The sequence below is a fragment of the Myxocyprinus asiaticus genome, chromosome 18 (assembly GCF_019703515.2).
Source record: "Myxocyprinus asiaticus isolate MX2 ecotype Aquarium Trade chromosome 18, UBuf_Myxa_2, whole genome shotgun sequence".
Classification (NCBI taxonomy): Eukaryota; Metazoa; Chordata; class Actinopteri; order Cypriniformes; family Catostomidae; genus Myxocyprinus; species Myxocyprinus asiaticus.
In genome coordinates, this window is record NC_059361.1 from 5,343,228 (window position 1) to 5,367,934 (window position 24,707).

Sequence of the window (24,707 nt, forward strand, 5' to 3'; positions counted from 1 at the left end):
TAAAATGAATGGGAGAAATCGGAACGCCCAACGGCAGTCAACAGTCAGCGGATGTAGAAAGGAAGTCCCGCCTTACAGGTAAAAGAACCAATCACCTTTAAGATACAGACATTGCCTGTCGATCAACTTGAGAATGCGCATGCGCATTAGCTATACAAGCCGGGAAAATTGCATTTTTTTAGCATAATCTGAGGTAAAGAAGCACAATTTATGATTCCAGTGTTGTCAGATTTAACTGCTGATTTGAAATGTTCTTTGATTGTAATCTTGACCAACCATTTTGAAGATTTTGGTCTTTCCCCATTCAAATAGATAGGAGCTGCACTATCATGACTGTGGACTGACTTGCTAGACAGACTTTGTTTATACTCCATAATTTGGTTGTTAGGAGACATCTATATTGTCAGTCGAACACCTGCTAAACGAATGGGAAAATTGGAGTTTTCATTCCTTATACGTCATCAGGCTTCGGGCAATGAAATACCTTTATAGTCAGATATTGGAAATATCAAGTTGGAAAGTTGGAACTATGAATGGAATGCAGCATTCTTCCCATGGACCGCCCGAACATCCTGTTTCAATTGTAAATATGTCGACTTAGTAAAAAGAATTGCACTAGTCAAGCAATTTCATAGGGTCCTTAAAAACAGCAGTTTGGAGAGATTCCACAGTCGTTACGAGGACCAAATAGAGACATGCCAATTCTTTAAAAGGAAACAGATTTTATTCACTTTAAATGCTTGTTTATAAGAGGACAGGAGACATTAGCCCAGTGAGTCACATGAATAAACACAAGTGCATCATGAACATGTACATTATTTGGCGATCGCTACAGTAATAACATTTCCAGGAACACTCAGAGTAAACTGTCTCTCACAGAAGGTCCACACTCTGAAGTGAGAGCATCCATTACAGTCCCCTTAAAAGCAGAAAACAACAACAACAACAACAACAAAAAAGAACAATCAAATGAAATGACAATGTGATATTTGGAATGCAAACTTTGTATAAATATAACATCATTGGTTTTCGACATTGGATGGCTAAGAGAAGAACACCATGTAGTTCATGGAGAGTCACAGTCTTCGCAGTCATGTGTGGACAGAGCTGCATTGGAATGGGGACAGGGGTTTTGTGGCTACTGACGGTCATCATTAAAGCTTCAGCAAAATCAAGCATGCATCTTAGTACAAATCTACATTAGCAGCACACTCTATTTCCTCGACAATTAGACCCAGTACATTTAGTAGAACAAACAATAAGAAAAGAAATCCAAAGAGATAACCAGACAAAAAGAAAGGCCAGACACAGAGAAGCACACTGCGTGATCTCCACCTCTATATATTACAAACTACAATGGCTGCACAACAGTGCTGTCCCATATCTTCAGAGTAAGCTTTCTGTTTCGTTTTTATTTTTGGTTCTCTGGTTGTTTTATATATGAGGTCACAAATGTTCAAAGTTAGCTAAAACAGTATTCTCGTAGCTGGCTCCATCATCTAAAAAGATTTCCATTCCTTAAAATTCACAATATGTTCTCAAGTATAATGTTTGTTTTTTTTCATCCTTTGTATGCACCAATGGTAAGACTACTTCATCTTTGGATTTTCTTTTAAAGCAATACTGTAAGTTATTATTGTTTCATAATATCGTCACTGTTATTATTGTTATTCATGGCAAGTGCAGAAATGTTAAGAAATAATATACCATGTAGTGAAGGAGAATGAAATACTACTGCCTATCAAGTGAAAATACACTATTGAAGGCAAAGAAGAAAATAAAATTAAGTGCACAATTTAAATGTTCTGTTTAAAAGACAACAAAAATAGAAAATATCTCATACATGTGCATCGGTCTTAGTCATACACAGATAGGGTCTTTCAACTTGGCTCAGTGCAGGAGAGGAAGTTGGTTGTACAGTGACAATTTTCAACAGCATTAAAAGGTAAATGCTATGTTTTAACATGAGCATGGCTGAACAGCCTTTAAGTGTCTTTGACTGGGACATTACAAAAGTTAAATATACAAGTAATTTGTTTTAAATCTACCATACAATTAAGTCATTTGAATTCAACAATCTACGCAACACCAAAATGTTCATACATGTATCTATCATTAACACAGAATGTTTTTTTGTCGTTTTTCGAGAAAAGAAACAAAAAAGCTAAAACATACTTTTTCACAATTTACAACAGCCTGCAATATGCTTTGTGTCTGGACAACTATGTGTCCACAAAAAAAGAGAATGTCAATAAGCTTAATTGCAATTTCAGGACTTTGAAAGCAAATCAAGATTTGACATTTTAATTAATTACGCATTTCTTTTGGGCTTCATATATTTTCTATTGGTATGTCTTGTAACAGAACAAAATCAAGAGCTGTTGACCTGAGAGAAGACAACATCAAAATACATTACATCACTTCATTAAGCCAATAATATAATTTCTTAAAACTTGACAGGGCAAAAAATAGTGTGGGTGTTTTGTGAGTGTCTGTTAAAATGCATATGTTAAAAACAGACTTTTGGTTAGTTAGGTCATAATGAAACCATCTTAGGTTTATCAACAGTCTTTAGCTGTGCACCCTTTAGATCCCCCACAGTTTTACATATACTCAAGTTTTAGTTAAAAACCAGCATATTTAAATGGAAAAAAACATTCGACTGACACTTGTTTTTGGTTACAAGCACTGGAAATGCAAGTTGGATCCTATAGGATTCAGTCCATTTAAAACAGTCTGTCAAACTAGCTCTGGGTCATGTCTTTCCCCAAGTTTAATCTACAGTGGAGACGTTTAAAATACTTTCCTCCTGTTTTTTTTCATGAAGTTTCTTATCAGACTGGCCAAGCCATAAAAACAATTGCTCCGATATATTATGTTGGGTCTTGTCCCTCGTCTAACTAGTTGCTCTCACAACACCCATCCGCAGAGTCTGTTGGTTTTACATAACAAGCCTTTGCAAGGCTTATCAGGCTTGAGGTAACGTTTGAAGGTGAAAGAAAATTATGTGAAGACGGTGAGCTTTGGGAAGCTTCAGGTGAAGCTGAAGTCAGGGAAGAGCTTTGGAGACATCATCTATCTGATGTGCTCTGGTCGGAATTTGTTGGTGTAGGGATAAAGGCTGCAGAAGGAGACTGGACAGCTGAAGAGGAACTCTGTTCACCTGGTGGGTTTGGCTGAGAGGTAGATGAGGGACTGATGTGAGGTAATAGTGGAGAAGCATGCTCTTTGGCATTCAGTCTCTCTACCACACTTTGTCTATGCTGAGGGTACTCCAGGTGCTTCATGAGCTCTGCATGCCCAGTGAGAGACACCTCACAGGCAAGGCAGTCATAAACACAAACATTCTTGCCTTTCCCGCTATCCACTGCTTTGGAGACAATACCGTGGCTTAGAAGAATGTTATCATCCAGTTCTGGCTGCTTAGAGTTCATGGAGGGGGGATCTGTGCCATTGGGTGGCCCTTGCTTCTTGTCATGTTTGGATGAATCCAAGACAGATCCTCTTGTGTGGACTGTGTCTTGGCTTGGTTTTGGTTTTCCTGGTAGCGGCACTAGCTGTTTTTGCTGCAGCTGCAGTCTTTGTTGCATCAGTGCTCCCTGAAGATTTTGTTGATATTGCTGGAGAAGGGAGCCCGGGGAGAGTCCCATTAGAGCCTGAGGCAAGACTGGACCATATGGGAACATGCCATCCATGCCAAACATGGGCTGCAGTAGGCCACCGGGCATAGGGATATGGGGAGAAAAGAGTGGAGGAAAGCCAGGCATAAGACAGGGCAGGAGGTGGTTAGGTAGCAAAGCAGCTGGGTCTGTTTTCATTGCTGCATGAAGAGCTTGTAGTTGAGCTGGATCTATGGCATATTCTCTTCCAGTATTGGGAGTAGATACTGCTGGTCTGGAGGAGTCTGGCTTCTCTTTAGTGTTACAAGAAGAGTTTCCCAAGGGAGTAGTGTCAAGTTTGTTCAAGGGAATCCTGTTACTCTCAGTGTCATTTTCTTTTGGAAACTGGAGTTGAAGTTGTTGTTGTGTGGTCTTTGGGGTCAAGACAGAGTTGTTTGTGCTAACTGCATCTTTGTCATCCATAGCTGATATGGCAGAAGAGGATATCACAGGTGGCTTTGCAGGAGGGTCACTGGCACCTTCCAAAACAATGCAAAAACAAAAGAATTCAAGATTAGAAGAAATCAGAATTTTGATATGAATCAATAACACCAGTACTAACTAACTTTAAAATAAATCATTGTATAATTTTGTGATATAGAAATAAAGAAATAAATCAGTTTAAAACAAAGTATAGGTTATCTATATACCTGTTTTCGTGGAGGAAAAACTTGCCGTCATTGTGTTGCTAACACCTGGTATGCTTGCAGAGGGGTTTGTCTGCAGACTTGGGTACATAGAGGAATGGTTCAAATACTGTAGGGCAGTTTGGTTAAGCCCCAGAACATCACTTGTCTTCTTCAGATGATCCACCTCTTGCTTAGCCATCAGTTGGCGAGCAGATACTGAGCCCAAATATTCCTTGTCCCTCTCCATCTGGCCACCCAGGGCCTCCTTCACTTTAGCGAGATGTTGCTGGGAGAAGACGTGGTCACGAATAGACAAGCAGCCAGAGTATTTGACTGAGCACAGAGTACACTCTGTCTTGGGTCTATCAATAGACGTACTCTCTGTACCAAATTGCTTAGCAAGGCTAAGCTTGGCCTTTTTCTCCTTGGCGCGAGCATTCTGAAACCACACCTGAACCACCCTCTTGGCAAGTCCAATGTCATTGCCCAAGGCTTCACACTCAAGCATTGTTGGGGTTTTATAGTCACTAAAGCAGGCTTTGAGCACTTTTACTTGCAAGTTGGTCATTTGAGTGCGGTAGCGTTTATGACTGTGTCTGTCATTGTCGAAGCCTTGGCTGTTGGAGCTACCAGGGCTTGGTGAAGCTGGATCAGCCAGGCTGGAATTTTCACTGTAATCCAAGACTAAATCATTATCAAAATCTTTAGCATTAAAGCTCATTGTTGGGCTAACCAATCCAGAAGACATCTTCTCATCACATTCTGAAGATGCCTCTTTTTCGGTGCTGGGAGATGTGTGGTCAGTACTGCCATGTTTACCCTCTAGCGAGTCATTTCCTTCATCGGTTGAATGGTCATGGGTCATATTTGTGGTAGACTCACAGTTATTCAGTTTGCTCTGTTCAAAAGTCTGATGGAAGACTGACATGGAAGGCATCTCGAAATCATCCATACACTCTCCCTTCATAGTCTTTGGGCTCAGACGCTGCTGATGTGAGGACAGATCCATGCTTTCACTTGCTGGAGAATCTGGATCATCGGTTAAGTTAAAAAACTGATGATAATTGTCAAAATCAAAGGAATCAGGTTTGATTTGAGAACCCTCCTGATCCTGAGTCATACTAGACATTGCCATACTGTAGCCTGTATTTCTAGCCTCATGCCAGTGACGTGAACGTATGTGAGCAGCAAGAGCAGTCTGTGCCTTAAAGAGAGCTCGACAGAATGGGCAACGGCGATGGATTTGAGTTGGACCCAATGCCCGAAACTGACCTTTCCTCTCACGAGCTCGGGTGTTCTGGAACCAGACTTGAACCACTCTTTTCTTAAGACCCACCTCGTTGGAGATATGGTCAAGCATCTTGCGTGTTGGATTGGAGTCTAGAAGATATTTCTGGTATAATACCTCAAGCTGCTCTGGTGTTATGGTGGTCCTCATTCGTTTGTCTCGTTGGGGTTCCTCCCCATTATTTTCCCAGTCATTTTCCACAGAACTAGATCCTGCCTTCTCTTCAAGTTTTCTTTTCAGAGAGTTAATGGTTGAATCAAGAATGGTGGTCACTGCGGGTGGATTCGCTGCTATTTGGGAAATTGTTCCTGAGAGCAGATGCCTTGCCAGTAGGGGATTAGAAGGGTCAAACAGCATAAGAGGCATGTCTACAGGATGGTCCAGGAACTGGGGTGTGTGGAAGAAGCTTTGAGTAAGGAAATGCATTTGCTGGTGCTCTTGCCAATGTTCAAAAGAAGGGAAGCTTAATTTGCACTGGATACAGTGGAAAGGGCTCATATCCTGGGCTGGCTTCTGCTGCTCAGATGAAGCAATCTCTAAAGGACTAAAAAATTTTGGGGAACTCTGTGATGGAGCTGGGCTTGTTTGCGATGTGCAGGAAAGCTGTTGTTTAGGAGTTGAGTGAGAGGGAATCTCTGTGCTTGCATTTTGGTTCTCATCACAAAGTGGCTTTGGCAGCTGCATTATGTTTTCTAGTTCTTCAAACTCAGAGTTGGTACTAACAGTCTGTTTTTGGTCAGAGGATGATTCATTTGTATGTTGAAGATCTCCAGTGAGAGTTTTTGTGTGTAATTGCTCAGAATCAGATTTAAAATGTGTGCTAGACACAGATGAACTAGAAGGACTTGAGCAGGAGGGTGCTTGCGTAAAACATGAAGGTCCAGATATTGGACTATGACACTCAGGCTTAGAATCCATTTCAGTTTCATTCAGGTCATGCATCATTTCATCATCATCTTTGTAACACTGCTTTTTCTGATGATTTATGAGATCAAAAATGGGCTGAAAGACCAAGTTGCATTTGTTACACTGGAAATTGTTGTTGGCAGTACGAGAGTAGTGGTCATTAGATAGGTCTCTGCATTCAGCATCCTTCCCTCCCTCTCCTTGGTTCTCGTAGGTCTTCCGAGCTTTTTGTCTGGCATTTTGAAACCACACTACAATCACACGGGTGGAGAGATTGAGGAGGTTGGAGAGTTGCTCAAACTCATCATCTTTAGGGTATGCATTGGCATCAAAGAAATCCTGGAGCACTCTCAGCTGGTAGTCAGTAAACCTGGTTCTTGAGGATCTCTTCCCACCATAAAACTCTTGTCTTGGTGGCTCAGGAGAGGGTGGTTTGGAATCCATCTTTACATCTTCCAGTGTTGTGATGGGAGGGTTACTGAAGTTGTATGGAGAATCCTTGTTGCGCTGGCGTTCTTTGAATAGATTGTTCCGAAACCAGTGCTTTATGACCTTATGTGGCAAGCTAGATTTGTTGGCCATCTCATGGATTTGGTCCTCATTCGGGGAATTGTTGATATCAAAATACTGCCGCAGGATTCCCAGCTGGTCATCCGTGATTCTGGTTCGTGGTCTTTTGTTTTGTTGCTGTAACATGGCTGGAGTTAACTGCTGTTGATAGAGTTGAGTCAAATCAGGTGTTAGACCGGCCTCCACTGGGGAAAGATGGACAGGTGCCTGAGGATTCAAAGCCTGAAAAGGTATGGGAGACATCAGGAGTGAGGGGAAAAGTGGCAGTTCCATCGATAAGGGAACTGGAGTTAATGGAGCTTTAACTTGGGGAATGGAGACAGTAGCAGGAGTAACACTGAGTGTAGAAGTAGGAATAATTGGTTGCACTGGTTGTTGTTGTTGTGGCTGCTGCACTGGAGGGGGAAGAGGTGCAGGTGGTGATGGAGAAGGGGATAAGACAGGAGGAGAAGCCTCAGGAGTTACAGTTCTCAAGGGGAATATTTTGTCGTATTGTTCCCTGTAGTCTTTGGCAAACTTCTCCAATGACTTGATAGGGAATATGGAATGATGAATCTGCTCTTTATGGCTCTTTAGTATCAGTGCATTTGAAAAAAGCTTCCTGCAAGACTCGCACTCCAGCTTCTCCATGTCCTCAGAATGATCCCCCTCTTCGGTTTCAGCCACATCCCGAACATTTGGTAATGTCTCTGCAAAAGTTTTCTGATATCGCTGCTTATTTTCATTGAACTGCATGACTAACTCAAACCCAATGTTTTCAAGCAAAGCCTTTGAAGCATTCCCGGGTGCATCATGGGCTATTCTGGGTGGAAGAAACGCATCCAAAATCTTTCTACTGACTGACACCTCTTTGTTTAAGTCTTCCTGTTCTTGAGCTTTTGGATAATCTATTTGTTCATTGGTGACCAGATCATCCCTCTCCTTGGATTCTTCATTACTGTTCTGGCCATCTGTGCCCTTCTCACACTGTAGATCACTGGTCAGATTCTGTTCATTAATGGCACAATTCTCTGCAATGTCCTTATAGGGAGTCTGATTATCAGTATGGGTTTGGTCTCCATTTTGTTTCTGTTTAGGAAAATATGTCCGGACATCCTTTTTGGAAGACTCAGTGGTCTCAACATTTACAGTAGGCTTTGATGTGCTTATGTTTAGCCCAGAGCCTTTAAGGTTCAACTCTGGATTTATACAGAACTCTCCGCCTGGAATGAGAAAAGGAAGAAGCAATTGCTGTTGCTGATGCATTGGAAGAAGAGCCTCTGTTGCCATAGAAAAGGGGTGTAGAAGTGCAGGATTGAATAAGTGGGACTGAAGAAGAGCAGCTTTTTTCTGGAGCTCTTGCTGGAGATGGGCTTGAGCCTGGACTAACTGCTGTTGTTGCTGTAGTGGTTGTTGTTGTAATGACACCTGTTGTTGTTTGGTTGCTGAATCAATCATGTCAACCAACTTCTTCCTCACTTCAGATGATGAAGGATAGCTAGTGTCTGGGTTTGTGCTACTGTGCTCAATGTTTTGTAGGTGGTTCAGGACAGCGTTGTTCATGGAAGTTGTGGGTTTCAGAGCTGCAAGAGTGCTGGACACTCCTTTGCCTGGGAGAGTAGATTCTGAGCTGGAGTTTGATGAATCAAGTTTGGATGCACGAGCTTTGGTCTGGTGCAGAACTGAACGCATATGAATCTCTAAGGTAGAACTTTGGCTATATGCTACATTGCAAATGCTGCATTTGAATGGTTTGTGGTCTGTACTGTTGATGGGCTCTTGTAAGCCGGTTGGTGTTTCCTGCAGTGACCGTTTAAGTTTGTGCAAGTGTGACACTGAATTATAATGAACCAAGAGAATATTCTTCTGGGTGAAAGACTCCTTGCAAACAGTACACTTGAAAGGCCTTGATGGATCCAAGAATTTCTCCATTGTGATATTTGGGCCTTTTCTAAGAGGCAAAACAGGCTGTTTGAGGTCACATTCAGCACTGTCTTTATCCAAACCTGAATCATTGTCAGAAGGACTTAGTTTCTGCTCCAAATCACATTCTTCATCATCTCTCATCCCATTTTCCTCTGGTGATCCCTCCTCTTCAAAACCTTGGTCTATAGAGACCACAGATTCACCATTCATCATTAAACTACCATAAAGCTGCTGTATCTGGGTCTCACTTAGCTCCAGGTGGCTTGTCTCAAGGTGTTTCCGAAGGGCCTGCATTGTACGAAAACTGCGTTGGCAGAGGCAGCACATTGTTGCAGCTCTGATAGCGTGGTATTGAGAATGCATTTGTAACTTTTCTGGGGTTTTGAAAGCTAGGCTGCACTGATTGCACCGGTACTTGTAAATGTGTCGGTCAGATATTGGTGTTTGAGATTTTTGGCTATGGAACTGGTTGAAGTGTGCCTGGAGTGCACTTGAAGATGTAAAGACTTTATTACAGCCTTTCTGCCAGCAAGGAAAAGCAACAATGTTCTCCTTGGTCGATTCTACATCTTCTGAGGGCTGCTTATGGATTTTTGCAGTTTCCTGAGGTGTAGAACCTCTCTCAGGTTCAGCATCTATTGACATTTCTATAGAACAAACAAAAAAAGGATTGCTGTGAATATATAATGAAGCAGTAGGGATAGTTCACCAAAAATTACAATGTCTATCTTCCATGGAACACAAATGGAGATATAAGAGCGTCAGTCACCATTAATTTTCATTGTATGGAGAAAGATGCAATAAATGTGAATCGTGACTGAGGCTAACATTTTGCCTAACATCTCCTTTTGTGTTTCATGTTTGAAACAACATGATCATGAGTAAATGATGACAAGGTTTTCTTGAATTTTGGTGAAAATTCCCTTTAACTACAATTTTTTTATAAATGTATAAATTATACATTTTATCTGAACTAATTATTTTGCCAGAAATATTAGTAGTCACCCTATTTAAAATTATAACAAATAAAGCACTATACACAATCTTTACCAATATTAAAATTAGAAAAAATTAGGTGATATTTATACTTACCGTCTAGTCTCTTTTTTTCATTGCCGTTTTGACCAGTCATTGTCTGCTGGGTATCTGAGTTTTGCACTGGTAAAAACATCTTCTCTGGCAGCACGTCAGAAGCAATCACCTGATCACAAGGGAAAAAAGAAATCATAATAGGTTTGATTAATCCATTTTGTGAATTAATTAATCCACAAAATCTCATTATTAAGTCATTTGATTGTTATCTGTATAATGATTGGTCTTTATGCCGTGCTCTCGCTACATGTGTGCATTAATGATAGACCCTTAACTTCAGATGGCAAAATGGAACCATGCTCATGAACCAACACTTAAAGGAGTTCAAAGGTTAAGTATGAATGCAAAGGCCTCTTTGGTCCGTTACAACACAATTAGCCAACTTTAAATGTAAAAAAGCCACTTTATTAATCTTCCTCAGCTTCTCTCCTTCTGTAACCACTCAACTTTAAAATGTGTAAATCAATGCAACTATAAGAGGGAATGGGAGGGAGCGCAACCAAACAAAATGGCAGCTATTTACATCACAAAGCACACCATTTCAGGAAAGTGCTGCATTAAAGGGACAGGAGGCAAGCACATGAGTCCTCTCAAGGTCACATTTAATTTAGAACATAATTACCAGGCACGCTTCATAACGAAAATCACCTAGCGCTAGCTCAAAACTAATGAAGCACAATTATTTTCATTACTGTATTTCAGTTCAGCTGGGGAGAGGGGAGAGGAAGTCAAAGAAAGATGGTATGATAGAGGGCAAGGAAAACCAAGACTGATAGAAGAGGGGAGAACGCATGAATGGAAAGATATACAGAAAAGCCTTTTTGCACAAACAAAAGTGCTGAGCACAAGCCGACTGAATTGGCAAAAATGTCCAACCTTTCAGAGACAGTGAGGCATGTCTGCTTTGGGTTCAAACAAGCTCAGGGTGCATTAGTATCAATTTATATTCTGCACATAAAAAAGCTAATTTTAATATTCATTGGATCTGCCGCAGCTACCTCCCCATCCCCCCACTCAATGTCTTTACTCGTCTCCGAGAACAAGACAGCCAATCTGGGCTTGCTGGAGTCACCGAGGAGCAAACACCCCTCCGTATACACACACATGAGCTGAACACAATTCTAGCATAAAGATAATTTTTACATCAAAGACCGCTGGTAGTATCAAGAAAGCATGGTGGTCAATATAATGCTGACAAATACATAATAAAATGATAGCAAATAAGTTATTGGGTAACATTACTTAATTTAAATGTGTAACACTTGTTTTACACTATACACTGGGAAAATAATTTTGCTACTCTTAAATTTTACTAAATTTATATTGTTTTAAAAATATTAGGGAAATTCTAAGTAAATCAGCATTTTTGTTTTCCAGTAAAAACATCTTAATATTTTAAAACAAGATAAATTAATTGAAATTTATGACAAGCAAAATTGCACAAGAATATGTCCAGATCAAAAAAAGGATTAAATAAAAAATAAAAAAAAACTAATTACCAATAGGTTATAAAAATACCCCCCAAAAGACATCATTCAAGATACAGTCTCTGAAAACAAGTCATATTATCTGACACTATTTTGCTTCTCAAATAAATTAATGTTTAATTTTGTACTGGAAAACAAGACAAAAATATTTAAGATTTTTTTTTTTTTTGCAGTGTATTTACTCAAAATCACTAAATAATATTTGTAAACAGAATCTGTGCACTATCTATTGACAAGGCTATTGGTACATTTTATACCTGACACTGAGGTGAAACTATTTCAGTTAATCGGCCAAGTGGGCAAAGTTATCGGCTACTGCAGATCATCTCAATATAGCCAAATATCAGCCATTTATCTGCCTGGCTGATAAATCTACCAATAGTATAATTGTACAATAGTGACTGAAATGGATGTTTGCAGATTGCCTACATTACCTGGTTCAATTCATTCATTATAAAAGCACCAATAAAACATTTCACACTATATCCATATGCACTGAAATCTCCCTGACACACACATAGCATATGTGTCTCTGTTTGTGCTCACCGTGTTGATGAGTTTCTGAGTGCAGTCTGCAGTTACACTGTGCAGATTTGTGAGGTGGGTACGCAAGAGGGCAACACTGTGTAATGTGTCCTGGCACAGTGGGCAGCGGAGAGCAGGCTGAACTGCATGCTGATTCATCACGTGATTCCTTAAACGCTCAATATCAGAATGACGGAACCGACAGAATGGACACTGCCGCATCTGAAAGAGAGATAAATAGAGATACTTACTAACAGAGGTTACATAAAGAACTGCTTCATTTCACGGTTTAGTTTTAGTTTACTTGGTATTAGATGATTCTTTGATAAATGCCATGATATTTTTATTTATTTATTTTATCCCCTTTTTCTCCCAATTTGGAATGCCCATTTCCCACTACTTAGTAGGTCCTCGTGGTGGCGCGGTTACTCACCTCAATCCGGGTGGCGGAGGACAAGTCTTTGTTGCCTCCGCTTCTGAGACAGTCAATCTGCGCATCTTATCACGTGGTTCGTTGTGAATGACACCGCAGAGACTCACAGCATGTGGAGACTCATGCTACTCTCTGCGATCCACGCACAACTTACCACACACCCCACTGAGAGTGAGAACCACTAATCGCGACCACGAGGAGGTTACCCCATGTGACTCTACCCTCCCTAGCAACCGGGCCAATTTGGTTGCTTAGGAGACCTGGCTGGAGTCACTCAGCACACCCTGGATTCGAACTCGCGACTCCAGGGGTGGCAGTCATCATCAATACTCGCTGAGCTACCCAGACCCCCTATGCACATGATATTGAATGATTATCATATTCATGTACGTTAGTATTACATGGTAGTTCAAAGAGTGGCATCCAAAAGACTGAGATCAGTAGAAATGCTTCTATTCACATGTTTTTACTGTTACAAATTACATTATTAGCATCATGATTTGAGTGAAAAGTTACATAAAATAAAACATACCGTACATTTCAGAATTTCCTTGTATTTAGTTTGTCCTATTTAGATTCAACGACAGCATACACTCAAGCTGGCATGCTCGTCAACTCCACAAATTTGTGCAAAACCTCATGACATATTATCCAGCATGATTAAAGAATGTTACAAAAAGCATCTTTATGTGTTTCAATGAAAGCAAGAAGATCTGACATTTAAGAGTTAAAGGAATATTCCAGGTTTAAAACATGTTAAGCTCAATCGACAGCAGTTGTGGCATAAAATTGATTACCACAAAAATGTATTTTCTTTAAAAAATGCAAAAATCTGGGTTACAGTGAGGCACTTACAATGGAAGTGAATGGGGGCCAGTCCGTAAACATTAAAATACTCACTGTTTCAAAAGTATAGCCACAAAACATAAACAATATGTGTGATAACATGTTTTTAGTATGATAAAAACACTTACTAACCTTTTCTTTTAAATGTATAGCCAATTTTACAACTTGATGTAATGTCAGCAAACCATAAAACCCTAAAATGACTGTAAAATGACGATTTAAACAACTTTACAGCTCAAATAACAGATGAGTTTTAACAGGAGAATAAATATAAGTGCTTTTATAAAATTATAATCATCACATTTCTGTCTTTAAACCCTCCAAAAATAGGCCCCATTCACTTCCATTGTAAGTGTCTCACTGTAATCTCAATTTTTGCTTTTTTTCAAAGAAAATTTGGGTCTAAATTTTTTTTTGTGGTAATCAACATTATTCCACAAATGCTGTCGATTAAGATGAACTTGTATTGAACCCGGAATATTCCTTTAACATAATAATTGTCAAAACTATGCTTATTTGAATACTGACCTAGAAAGAATGCATCTTTCAGCCATTTTTGTTTACTTCCAGATTTAAATATGTGGGTTTTTTTGAGGACCCCACTTTATTTATATGACATACTGTATGTCCAAAACAGCATGGTATAATGGCACCATATCCAAACAAACATGGTAATACCATGGCACATTTTGGTACTTTTTTGTTAGTGGAAAATGTTTCAGCCTACCTCATCCTGTACTCGAGTCCGTTTGCAGGGAGACGGCTCATCTGGCTCGCTATATCCAGACGAGGGATGCTTGGGACTGGAGGAAGACTCGTTTTGCTCCACCTCCATCTGAATGAATGCTTCTGTGAGTAAAAGATGCAAACGCAGAGATAATTCAAAGGCACACATTATTTCCTGGAACACTTGCTTATTGTAGTAGAAATGTTTTCTTTTTTAAAATGTTTTATGTGTCAAACCAGGACCTGTTTTATTCTCCGTTCTATCTTCGTGTTTATTTCTGTCTTCCAGGTTAGCCGTAATCTCCGTGGATGACTCCATACCATTATGATCTTCTTGAAAAGAAGAAAAACATCTAAATCAGATATTTGTTATTTCAGAACAGGGCTGTAGCCACCACAGACATTGAGGGGGACGTACAGTATACTTCCCAATATTCAGTTTAGTGGTCAATCGAAATGGGTTAGATCTTGAATATTTGGTTACATTATTAAGGCCATTGCTCACTGCAAAAAATATCTTGTGTGCATGAGCCTTTATGCACCAGGTTAAGTGCAGGACTATTTTCTAACCTATAGGGGTCAGTCTGCACCAGCTTGGAAAGACCAAACCAGGCTGCTCAATCACAAGAACACAAAAACACTGCAAAACAATACAGTGGCTAGTTTTATATAAACCTCCTAAATCTCCTATAAATTCACAAAAATGTAAAATATATTACTCCTCTACAGTAAAACACTGAAAAGAGACATGAGATAGAGGGAAATGAGATGGAAAGATATAAAGGAGGATGAGCTTGAGTTAGCATCATCAGAAGAGCTTCATTTGACCTGTGGGGATTTGAAAAGTCACAGGAGAGATAATGCAGCAGAGGTCAGGGGGGTCATGCACAAAGAGTCCATTTCAAAGCACAAATTGAGGAACAATGCTGCCATGACAGGCTTTAAAAATGATCTTTATACAATAGGCCTCCGCATTGTGCTCAGTTTGTGTCTGTTGTACGGCATTTTTTTAAAGCGATTCCTTAAAATTGCATTGACAGTGCATAGCCAAAACACACACTGGCTTTCAAAAGTACACTTGCGAAAATGCTTCTGTTTTGCATTTTAATAATTTAATACAGTCTTTCATTATAAATTATATTATCAGCATAACAATGAGTGAAAGTTGCATTTTAAAATGTAATTTGCATTTCAAAATTTCTGACACAAATTGGCATACTTGATTAGTGACCAAAAAAAAAAAAAAGAGCGGAATCTTAAATATTACTTGTTCATTTTATGCAATAATTATAAAATAAAATAAAATAAAGTTTTCTAAGTGCAACAAGTTTTTGTTTATTTCCATTTCAGTTTAAATATCAGATTTTTTCAATGTGTTCTTTTGGGACCTCACTGTATATATTAAAGCATATGTTCAAAACTACACATGATTACCATTGCACCATGTCCAAAAACATGGTTATACCATGGTACATTTTAGTATTTTTGTTAGAGGAGAGTGTTTCAGCAGACCTCTTTCTGAACTTGTGGCCATTTCCGGACAGACAAGGGATGCTTGGTACCTCTATTTATTTATTTCCAGTTTAGTTTTGATTCTATTAGCGATATTGAATTTCAGATTTTCAGTGTGGACTCAAGACTCTTGAAAGCCCCTGTATATGATGAGATTTATTGACAATATTTGACAGTCATTTTCACTTTGTTTTTTTTTTTGTTTTTTTTGGCTACTATTTATCTAATTTTCCCTATGAACCCCGAAGTCCTCTAAAAATCAAAGATATTTAACATTCAAAGGTGGCGCAATGATGCTCTTATTGTTCTTTTGCAGCATCTAAAAGCTTTGGTTGAGCTTCGTAGGTACAAAACACACAGCCTCGGGACACACTAAACCAGATACCCCATTCAACCCCTCCCTCTCCCTCTTTTCATCCTCTTCTCTCTCTGCCTTTCTGCTTTCTTAGCAGAGTAATTGTTCTTCTACGTGGGGGAAGGGTAAAGAGGAACGGAGTTGATTTGGGTGTTTGGGGGGGGGGGTTGTATTAGTGAAAGGGGGAAACAAAAAAAAATGCATGAGGGTTGTCATAACAGACCAATCAAAGGCAGGCTGAGGTATCTTCTGCTGGTTCTTTGAGAAGGTGATTATGACAGAGGGTGAGAGAGAGAGGAAGAGGGGCCATCTGAACACCAATTATCCTGACAGACACGCTATTGATTTCCTATCAAACCAACACACCCATAAACACAGAACACATAACCTGAAACTGTCAAATCCGCTCTAGTTACGACCGCCCCGTTGAGTCTTCTTGCGCCGTCATTCTCTCAAAAGTCACACACACTGCCCTGAACCTCACCAAAAAATGAATCTATTGTTAAGCATCTCTCGAGGGGAAAATCAAAGCTTAGGGATGGAAAGTAAAAAACAGACAATAAAAGTACATAACAACAAATAAATCCATAGCATTCGAGGGAAACGGTTAATATGTGAAAATTCTGTACATTCATTCTCCATTTCCAGTTGTATTTGTATAGCACGTTTCATAATATAAGGGCTCAACATTAAAAAAATGGCCCGATCGGGTCAGTATTAGAGTCTTTTGAGCCAGCTGAAAGAATTATCACTTACTAAATCTTTATGCAGTTTTATGCATTGCAAGTGTATTCGGTTTTGAGTGTGATGTATTTAGCATTGTTGCAAATTTAAATATATCAGTCTATATTAATATAAGGTAATATTAGCCAGCTGGGTTATAAGTATGATAAAAAAAACTGTAAGAATAATTGCCGATAATCTTGAAAGAATCAAACATATCATGTTTTGCACAGATTGTATTTTTTCTACATATTGTTGCAAATTAAAAAACATTATTTATTTTTGTACTTTTTTTTGTACTTTTTTTTTTTAAGAAAACAAAAAAATATATATATTTTTTTTAAAATATGTTTATAAATATGTTGCATATTTTCACATTGTGAATAAAAAAAAATAACACACTGTTAATGCACTAATTTGCACTAATAATTGTATAAAACAAACAAACAAACAAACAAACAAACAAACAAACACATAACTTGACCACCAAGAGTGAAACATGAACTAATTTCTATGAATTTGTAATCATTTACATGAGCCATTTAAAATATCTTCCATTAATGTAAATGATTCTTTCAGCGCGGACCTTTCAGACAAAACAGATGGCCATGACTCAGCGTGGTGAGGTCATTTCGGCCAGTAATGAAGTGATCAGATGCACACACACACATGCTAACACACTCCAGGCACACACTCAACACACACTTCATCAGCACTTCCTACTTGTCCCGGAGATCAATATACAAATGCTCAGCAGCATTGATCCAGTATTGCTTATAAATTAGGGAATGCCCTGGTGTTCCTAAAGAGATCAATAACCAGCCATTCAAACTGAGACGCTCCAGCAGGTCGGAAGAAGCACTGATCCAATGTTCCTACAGGTTCAAATTCACACTGAAACAGCGACTCACTCTCACTAACAGACTTCAACATTGATTGTACAAGACACATTGATTACTTACATTATCTAGTGAGTGTGTGAGCGTGTATGAAAAGGTATAAGGAATTTTCAACATAGCATTATGAGACTATTAACATAGTCTTCTACATTATTTTTTATTATTTATTTAGTAATTAGAATCATTACTAAATAACATAAAATCATATTAACATATTATTAAGAATGTTATTAGAACTCCATAAAATATTATTGTATTGTACTGTTTTGTTGTCGTATTTTTCCATATTTATTAAAAAAGAATCTGTATCAAAGTGATTTTTGCTGTCTTTTCCTTTTAAATTGAAGAATGTTAATTGAAGAATGTTAATTAACTCATGCCTAGTTAGTGGGTGGCGCCTTTATTGGCTGCATTGACTGGCTAACCCTCTAGTTTAGCCTCTTTCTGGCCAGTGAAGATGTTACAAACGAGATTATTGGCAAGTCAATTAACAAAATCAATTCCCACCATTCTGTACAAAAAGCACATTCTCACTCTCTTTCCTTTTCTATTTCTCTTTCTCTAGAACATTATATATATATATATAATGTATATTAATATAATATATATATACATATATATGTATATTATATTATTTTCACGCACACAAATATATAACCTTCATATATACTGGATATATATATATATCAACACAGTTGTGCTCAAAAGTTTGCATACCCAGGCAAAAATTGTGAAATTTTGGTATTGATTTTGAAAATATGACTGATCATGCAAAAAAACTGTCTTTTATTTAAGGATAGTGATCATATGAAGCCATTTATTATAGCATAGTTGTTTGGCTCCTTTTTAAATCATAATGATAACAGAAATCACCCAAATGGCCCTGATCAAAAGTGTACATACCCTTGAATGTTTGGCCTTGTTACAGACACACAAGGTGACTCACACAGATTTAAATGGCAATTAAAGGTTAATTTCCCACACCTGTGGCAATTAGTGTCTGTGTATAAATAGTCAATGAGTTTGTTAGCTCTCACATGCACTGAGCAGGCTAGATACTGAGCCATGGGGAGCAGAAAAGAACTGTCAAAAGACCTGCGTAATAAGGTAATGGAACTTTATAAAGATGGAAAAGGATATAAAAAGATATCCAAAGCCTTGAAAATACCAGTCAGTACTGTTCAATCACTTATTAAGAAGTGGAAAATTCGGGGATCTCTTGATACCAAGCCAAGGTCAGGTAGACCAAGAAAGATTTCTGCCACAACTGCCAGAAGAATTGTTCGGGATACAAAGAAAAACCCACAGGTAACCTCAGGAGAAAGACGGTGTGGTTGTTTCAAGGAGCACAATACGACAATACTTGAACAAAAATGAGCTGCATGGTCGAGTTGCCAGAAAGAAGCCTTTACTGCGCCAATGCCACAAAAAAGCCCGTTTACAATATGCCCGACAACACCTTGACACGCCTCACAGCTTCTGGCACACTGTAATTTGGAGTGACGAGACCAAAATAGAGCTTTATGGTCACAACCATAAGCGCTATGTTTGGAGAGGGGTCAACAAGGCCTATAGTGAAAAGAATACCATCCCCACTGTGAAGCATGGTGGCAGCTCACTGATGTTTTGGGGGTGTGTGAGCTCTAAAGGCATGGGGAATCTTGTGAAAATGTATGGCAAGATGAATGCAGCATGTTATCAGAAAATACTGGCAGACAATTTGCATTCTTCTGCATGAAAGCTGCACATGAGACGCTCTTGGACTTTCCAGCACGACAATGACCCTAAGCACAAGGCCAAGTTGACCCTCCAGTGGTTACAGCAGATAAAGGTGAAGGTTCTGGAGTGGCCACCACAGTCTCCTGACCTTAATATCATCGAGCCACTCTGGGGAGATCTCAAACGTGCGGTTCATGCAAGTCAACCAAAGACTTTGCATGACCTGGAGGCATTTTGCCAAGACGAATGGGCAGCTATACCACCTGCAAGAATTTGGGGCCTCATAGACAACTATTACAAAAGACTGCACACTGTCATTGATGCTAAAGGGGGCAATACACAGTATTAAGAACTAAGGGTATGCAGACTTTTGAACAGGGGTCATTTCATTTTTTTCTTTGTTGCCATGTTTTGTTTGATGATTGTGTCATTCTGTTATAACCTACAGTTGAATATGAATCCCATAAGAAATAAAAGAAATGTGTTTTGCCTGCTCACTCATGTTTTCTTTAAAAATGGTACATATATTACCAATTCTCCAAGGGTATGCAAACTTTTGAGCAGAACTGTATATATATATATATATATATATATATATATATATATATATATATATATATATATATATATATATATATATACACACACACAAACTGGGTGCCAAGGTTGGGCTATTGTTCAACTCATTAGTTGAGCTTATTCTCGGATTTAACTAAATGCTAATTGCCTTTACCACCCGCTTTTCTCAATTACCCCAGTGCAAATATCTGCACTCTTCCCTTCTCCATTCTTTCTATTTTTCTGTGTGTCTGCCAGCCCCTCCCCTTCTGTTGTTCTGTTATGTGTTATAAAGCCTTGAACACAACACACAAGGTACTGTTAGTCCTTTGATTTGGGTTTTTAAAGAATCATCCTCACTTTCTCTCACACACATCTAACATCTAAAGCTGGCATGAACATATCCTGTTTTGAAAGCATGCATGTAACTGTGCATGTGTTGCACTCTGCAAAATCTCAGATGTGATTTTTTTCTGAAATTTCACGTTAGTTGAAACTTACATTTTTTTTAATGCTTTGCATATGCAAACTTGTCTACACACAGAGCCATTTAAAATTTAAAAAGTGACCAAGCACATGTGCCTCATACCATTTTCTTGTGCAGGGTTTTTTCGGATTGTAAAGATGGCACCGAGCTCCTCCTCGTCCTGCAGACCCTTCTGGATTCGCTGAATTCTGAGCAGCCCCTCCCCTCTCTGGTGGCTTAATGAATGAGAGTGCTGCACTAAAGAAAGGCTGTTCTGAGTGGAGAAATCACACAGCACGCAGTGCAGCCACACACCTTCAGACTCCACTCCATCCAGCTGCTGCAAATACTGCAAGAGAAAGTGAGGAAAAACATTAGTCAGTATGCATGTATGTGTTTTATATGTAATCTGGTGAATATTTTATACAAACTGTGGTCATACATAATTATAGCAATGAGAAGGAAAGGAAAGGGAAAGGAAAAGGAAAGGAAAGAAAGAAGAACAACAAGAGGAAGTGGAAAGGAAAAAGAAGAGGAAAATGAAGAGGATGAACAGAAGAGGAAATACATACTGTAGGATGACAAATGAAAAGTAAGAAAAGAAAGAGGAAGAACTGAACATGAAAGACAGAGGAGAAACATGAAGGAAAGGAAAGAAAAGGAACCATAAACAAAAGTGGAAAGGAAAATTAAGAGGAAAAAGAAGAGGACCAACAGAAGGGTAAAGGCAAAGGGAGATAAAAGAAGAGGAAAATGATGATGAAGAACCGAAGAGGAAAGGAAAAGAAAAAGGAGAAGAAAAAAGAGGAAGCAAAGGAAGAGAAAAATGAAGGAAAGGAACAATAAGAGGAAGTGGAAAAAATGGAAGAAATGAAGAAAAGAAACGCGGAAGGAGAACAGAAGAGGAAAACAAAAGGAAGCATAGGAAGAGGAAATTGAGGAAAGGGAGAGGCGAGGAGGATCAGTCAATGAGTAAAAACATATACTCCTACTCTCTTCATCCAGCTCACATTTCAATACCAGTAAATAACATGCCTAAGTACATTAGTGGAGGCATATATTGACCAGTCATAAATGATCAGCATGTGGCTTCCTTTAATGTGGACACCACAATTTAGATCAATATAGGATCAATACAACACTGTAGAAACACCTATGTAGATGTTACTAAACATGCTTTGCTCAAATAAACTCCTTAGAAGGATATCACTAGTAAATCCCTCCCTCTGTTTGAGATATGGTGAAAGCTGAGCAGACAAAAACAGAGTATACTAAAAACTACACACATTTAGACAGGAACGCATAAACACAAATTCAGTGAGAAACACCAGTCCACTTGTTTTACAGAAATCTAAACTGATTAGAGATGTGCTGAGCTAATGGACCACATTAGTATGAGGGAAAAAATAACATACAATTTATCTCAATTACCAAAGAGGCCTCACAGGCCATGCAGATAGTGCACTCGACCAAGGCACCTTGCATTTAACTGCCAAGAAGGCCAGATCCCAGACTCTATTATAATATAGCTAAAATAAACCTGATTTGGAAAGTTTGACTTCATTTTATATGTGACATCCAGTTTCATCAAGATTTATGCAATTCCGGGGTTTATAATTTTGAATGGTGTGATTTACCTTGTATAGTCTAAGACTGGTCTCGTGTCTGGAGTTCATGGTGTGTAGTTTCAGTTTCTCCATGCTGGTCGCCTCATAGTCACATGCATTACACCTGAGCTGCACCTGGTTTCCTGCAGCAACACACCTGAGACGCCACTCTTCTTCCTCCTCCTCGATATTTCCATGGCGACTACTGGCTTCTCGAAGGTGTGCGGCTATCTGGTAGCGCTGTACATGTTTGTCTGTCTGGCAGTGTAGCTGGAAGTTGGCTCGCAGAGGCGTGGCGTAATGACAAAGCCTACAATGATGGGTGTCACCAGTAGTGCTCCTCCAATAGGCATTGGGCAATGAGCGCTGCATGGTCAGGTGCTGACTGAGCTCCTCTAGAGTGTCACAGGAAAAGCGACTACACAGAGTGCATTCAAACAGTTTCTGCAAAGACTCGTGCAGGATCTCACTGCTTGGAAAAAGAGCATTGGAGTCAGACAGGTTGGTCTGGGGTTGGCAGTGGCGGTAAATCTCTGTAGCGTTGCGCTTGCGCTGCCGTTGCATGTGGGCCAGGTTCTGCTGCAACAGAAGCACATTGTGCGTGTGCTTCTCACTGGTCATGTGAATGCGTAGGTTCCGTGCCACATTGGTTTCGTAGTCGCAGACTTCGCACCGCCATGACGCACGTCCCCGGAGCTTGGATGGAGACGGGGAGTTGGCCTGGGTGGGGTGTGTGATGGTGGGATGTGAATGAGATAAAGGACTGGGCTGGGCTGCTGGGGTGTGAGAATGTGACTGCGTCTGCAGGCTCTGTATGTTGTTGAGGTGCTTGTCTGACTGCATGTGGATGCTCAGATTGCCCTTGGTGGTGGTGGAATACTGGCACACCTGGCAGCGGAAAGGCTTGTATCCACAGGAGTAAGTCTCGCCTCTTGCTAGGCGTGGGTGACTCTGCCCGCTGCTACAGTATGGGCACTGTTCTGACTCTGACTCTGGGTGCTTTTCCTTCATATGGGCCTCCAGAGTTTGCTGGTACTTGTAGTGCCAGTTGCATTTTGGACACTTTAACGTCTTGCAGGAGTTTCTAGTGTGTGCCATAGAGGCCTGAATGCCATAGGTATAAGATGATCCTTGGACATCATCTCCAACAGCAACAAAACCTCCATCACCGGCCACTACCAACCTTCCTCTAGAGGCCGTGTCCGAATGTCCTTCTTCGAGAAGAGACTGACTGGTCTGGGCATGGGTGGGACTGAGTCTATGGGATGTGGAATCACTATTATTATTGGGCAGGTCGGAATGAGTGAAAGCAGGCCTGTCATCATCAGACAACCTGCAAGTTGGTTCCATTGCTATGGTGCTACCATTCTCTAACTGGACATTTGGTTCTGCTGCTGTGGCACTCTCTTGTTTGGCAAGTTGTTCTGTAGAAGTGACAGTGGGTGGGTTTACCACAACAAGGGAAGCAGGTGCAGGCTCATTGTGGCAGTTAAAGCTTGTTCCACACTCTGACTCAGAGTCTGTAAGGGTTTTGGTGTTGTTCATAAAGCTGGTTGCTATTGTTGCAGAGTTTGGAGGTTTGGAAATGCTTTGGTTTGACAGAGCAGCTTCAGTACTGTGCTCCTGTCTGCTACTGCTGCTAATAGTATGTGCACTGTTGTCCGCAGTGCTACCTTCCTCTGAACACATTCTCCTCTCTCCATCTTTCCATCTCTCGTCCTCCTTGCCTCTCTGTGTTCCCTCTCTGCCCAAGGTTGAGGGGTCTTTGGCAGGGCTTGGTACTGAGGTAGCAGGGGAAGTTCTGGATGGAGAGGGCAGGAGAGGGAGTACTGGCTTAGAGGTCTGAGCCTCTTCGTTCTCTTTCTGTCTTGCGGTGTCCTCTGTGCTGTTCCCAGAGGTTGGTGGTGCCAGGTGAAGAGGTACCACAGACTCACAATTCCTTTTTGGTTCTAGGAAACAGAGGACCGGGAGGCCTCCTGGGCTGGCAGGCTGCAGTATGGCAGAGGTGTGTTCAAACGAGAGCAGATGCTGTTCTTCATCGCTGAAATTGATGTTGTGTTTCTGTGAAGCATGAGCCCTAAACATGTGTGAACGGCCGAACAACAGCCGACACAGAAAGCACATCAGGATGGGTTTGGTTAGACCGGACCATGTCACCCCTGTCTCTGACAAACCTGCCACATCAGGAGCACTATCTTTGGATTGGTGGGTCACCAGAGCTAGAGTATCGCTGTTGTCAAAAGGATGCAAGTGGAAGACACGAAAAACCTGTGGTGCAGGGCTTCGAGAAGAGGAAATGTAACAGGTGCTTATGACAGAAGATGGGGCACCTAACGAAGAGGAGGGAACACTTTGCGTAAGCTGACTCTCTCTCTCCGTAATGTAGGCAGAGCCATCATGCAGGTACAAGATCTCTCCAATAGGCTGCTCCTCACCTTCATCCTCTTTCGCCTTTCTCTCATCTTCATCTTTGAACATCTCTCTGGTAGAACATTCATTGACCTGTTTTTCCCTATTTCTGTCTTCACACCTCTCTTCTAGTCCCTCCTCCTCAGTTCGCCCCACTAGTCCACCCTGTTTGGACAGAGTTACTGTGCTCCGATAAATGGCTTGATCTTTGGCCAGTAGGAGTGGACTGGGGGCCAGTGGTCTGCACTGCCCAGGAGGCTGTTGTGTGTGGGGGCCAGAGGCTCCATCATTGGAGACAGAGTCACAACACTCCATCCTCTGATCTACTGAGAACATTCATCCCACCCTGGCCTAGAAAAAGAACGAGAGGGAGAAGAGGGAAAATAGTCAATG

General features: G+C 40.3%; 1 protein-coding gene across 1 annotated transcript in view; it reads right to left on the bottom strand.

Annotated features, from left to right (window-relative positions):
* Window positions 1-702: 702 nt before the first annotated feature.
* The window catches only part of LOC127456449 (zinc finger homeobox protein 3-like), a 37,762-nt gene continuing 13,757 nt past the window's right edge, over window positions 703-24,707 (bottom strand). Inside the window, 8 exon segments of the mRNA XM_051724954.1 lie at window positions 703-4,138; window positions 4,310-9,604; window positions 10,050-10,158; window positions 12,083-12,283; window positions 14,068-14,189; window positions 14,310-14,399; window positions 20,422-20,647; window positions 21,936-24,665. Coding sequence (XP_051580914.1) covers window positions 2,874-4,138; window positions 4,310-9,604; window positions 10,050-10,158; window positions 12,083-12,283; window positions 14,068-14,189; window positions 14,310-14,399; window positions 20,422-20,647; window positions 21,936-24,650 — 10,023 coding nt within the window. The 5' untranslated portion in view covers window positions 24,651-24,665 and the 3' untranslated portion in view covers window positions 703-2,873.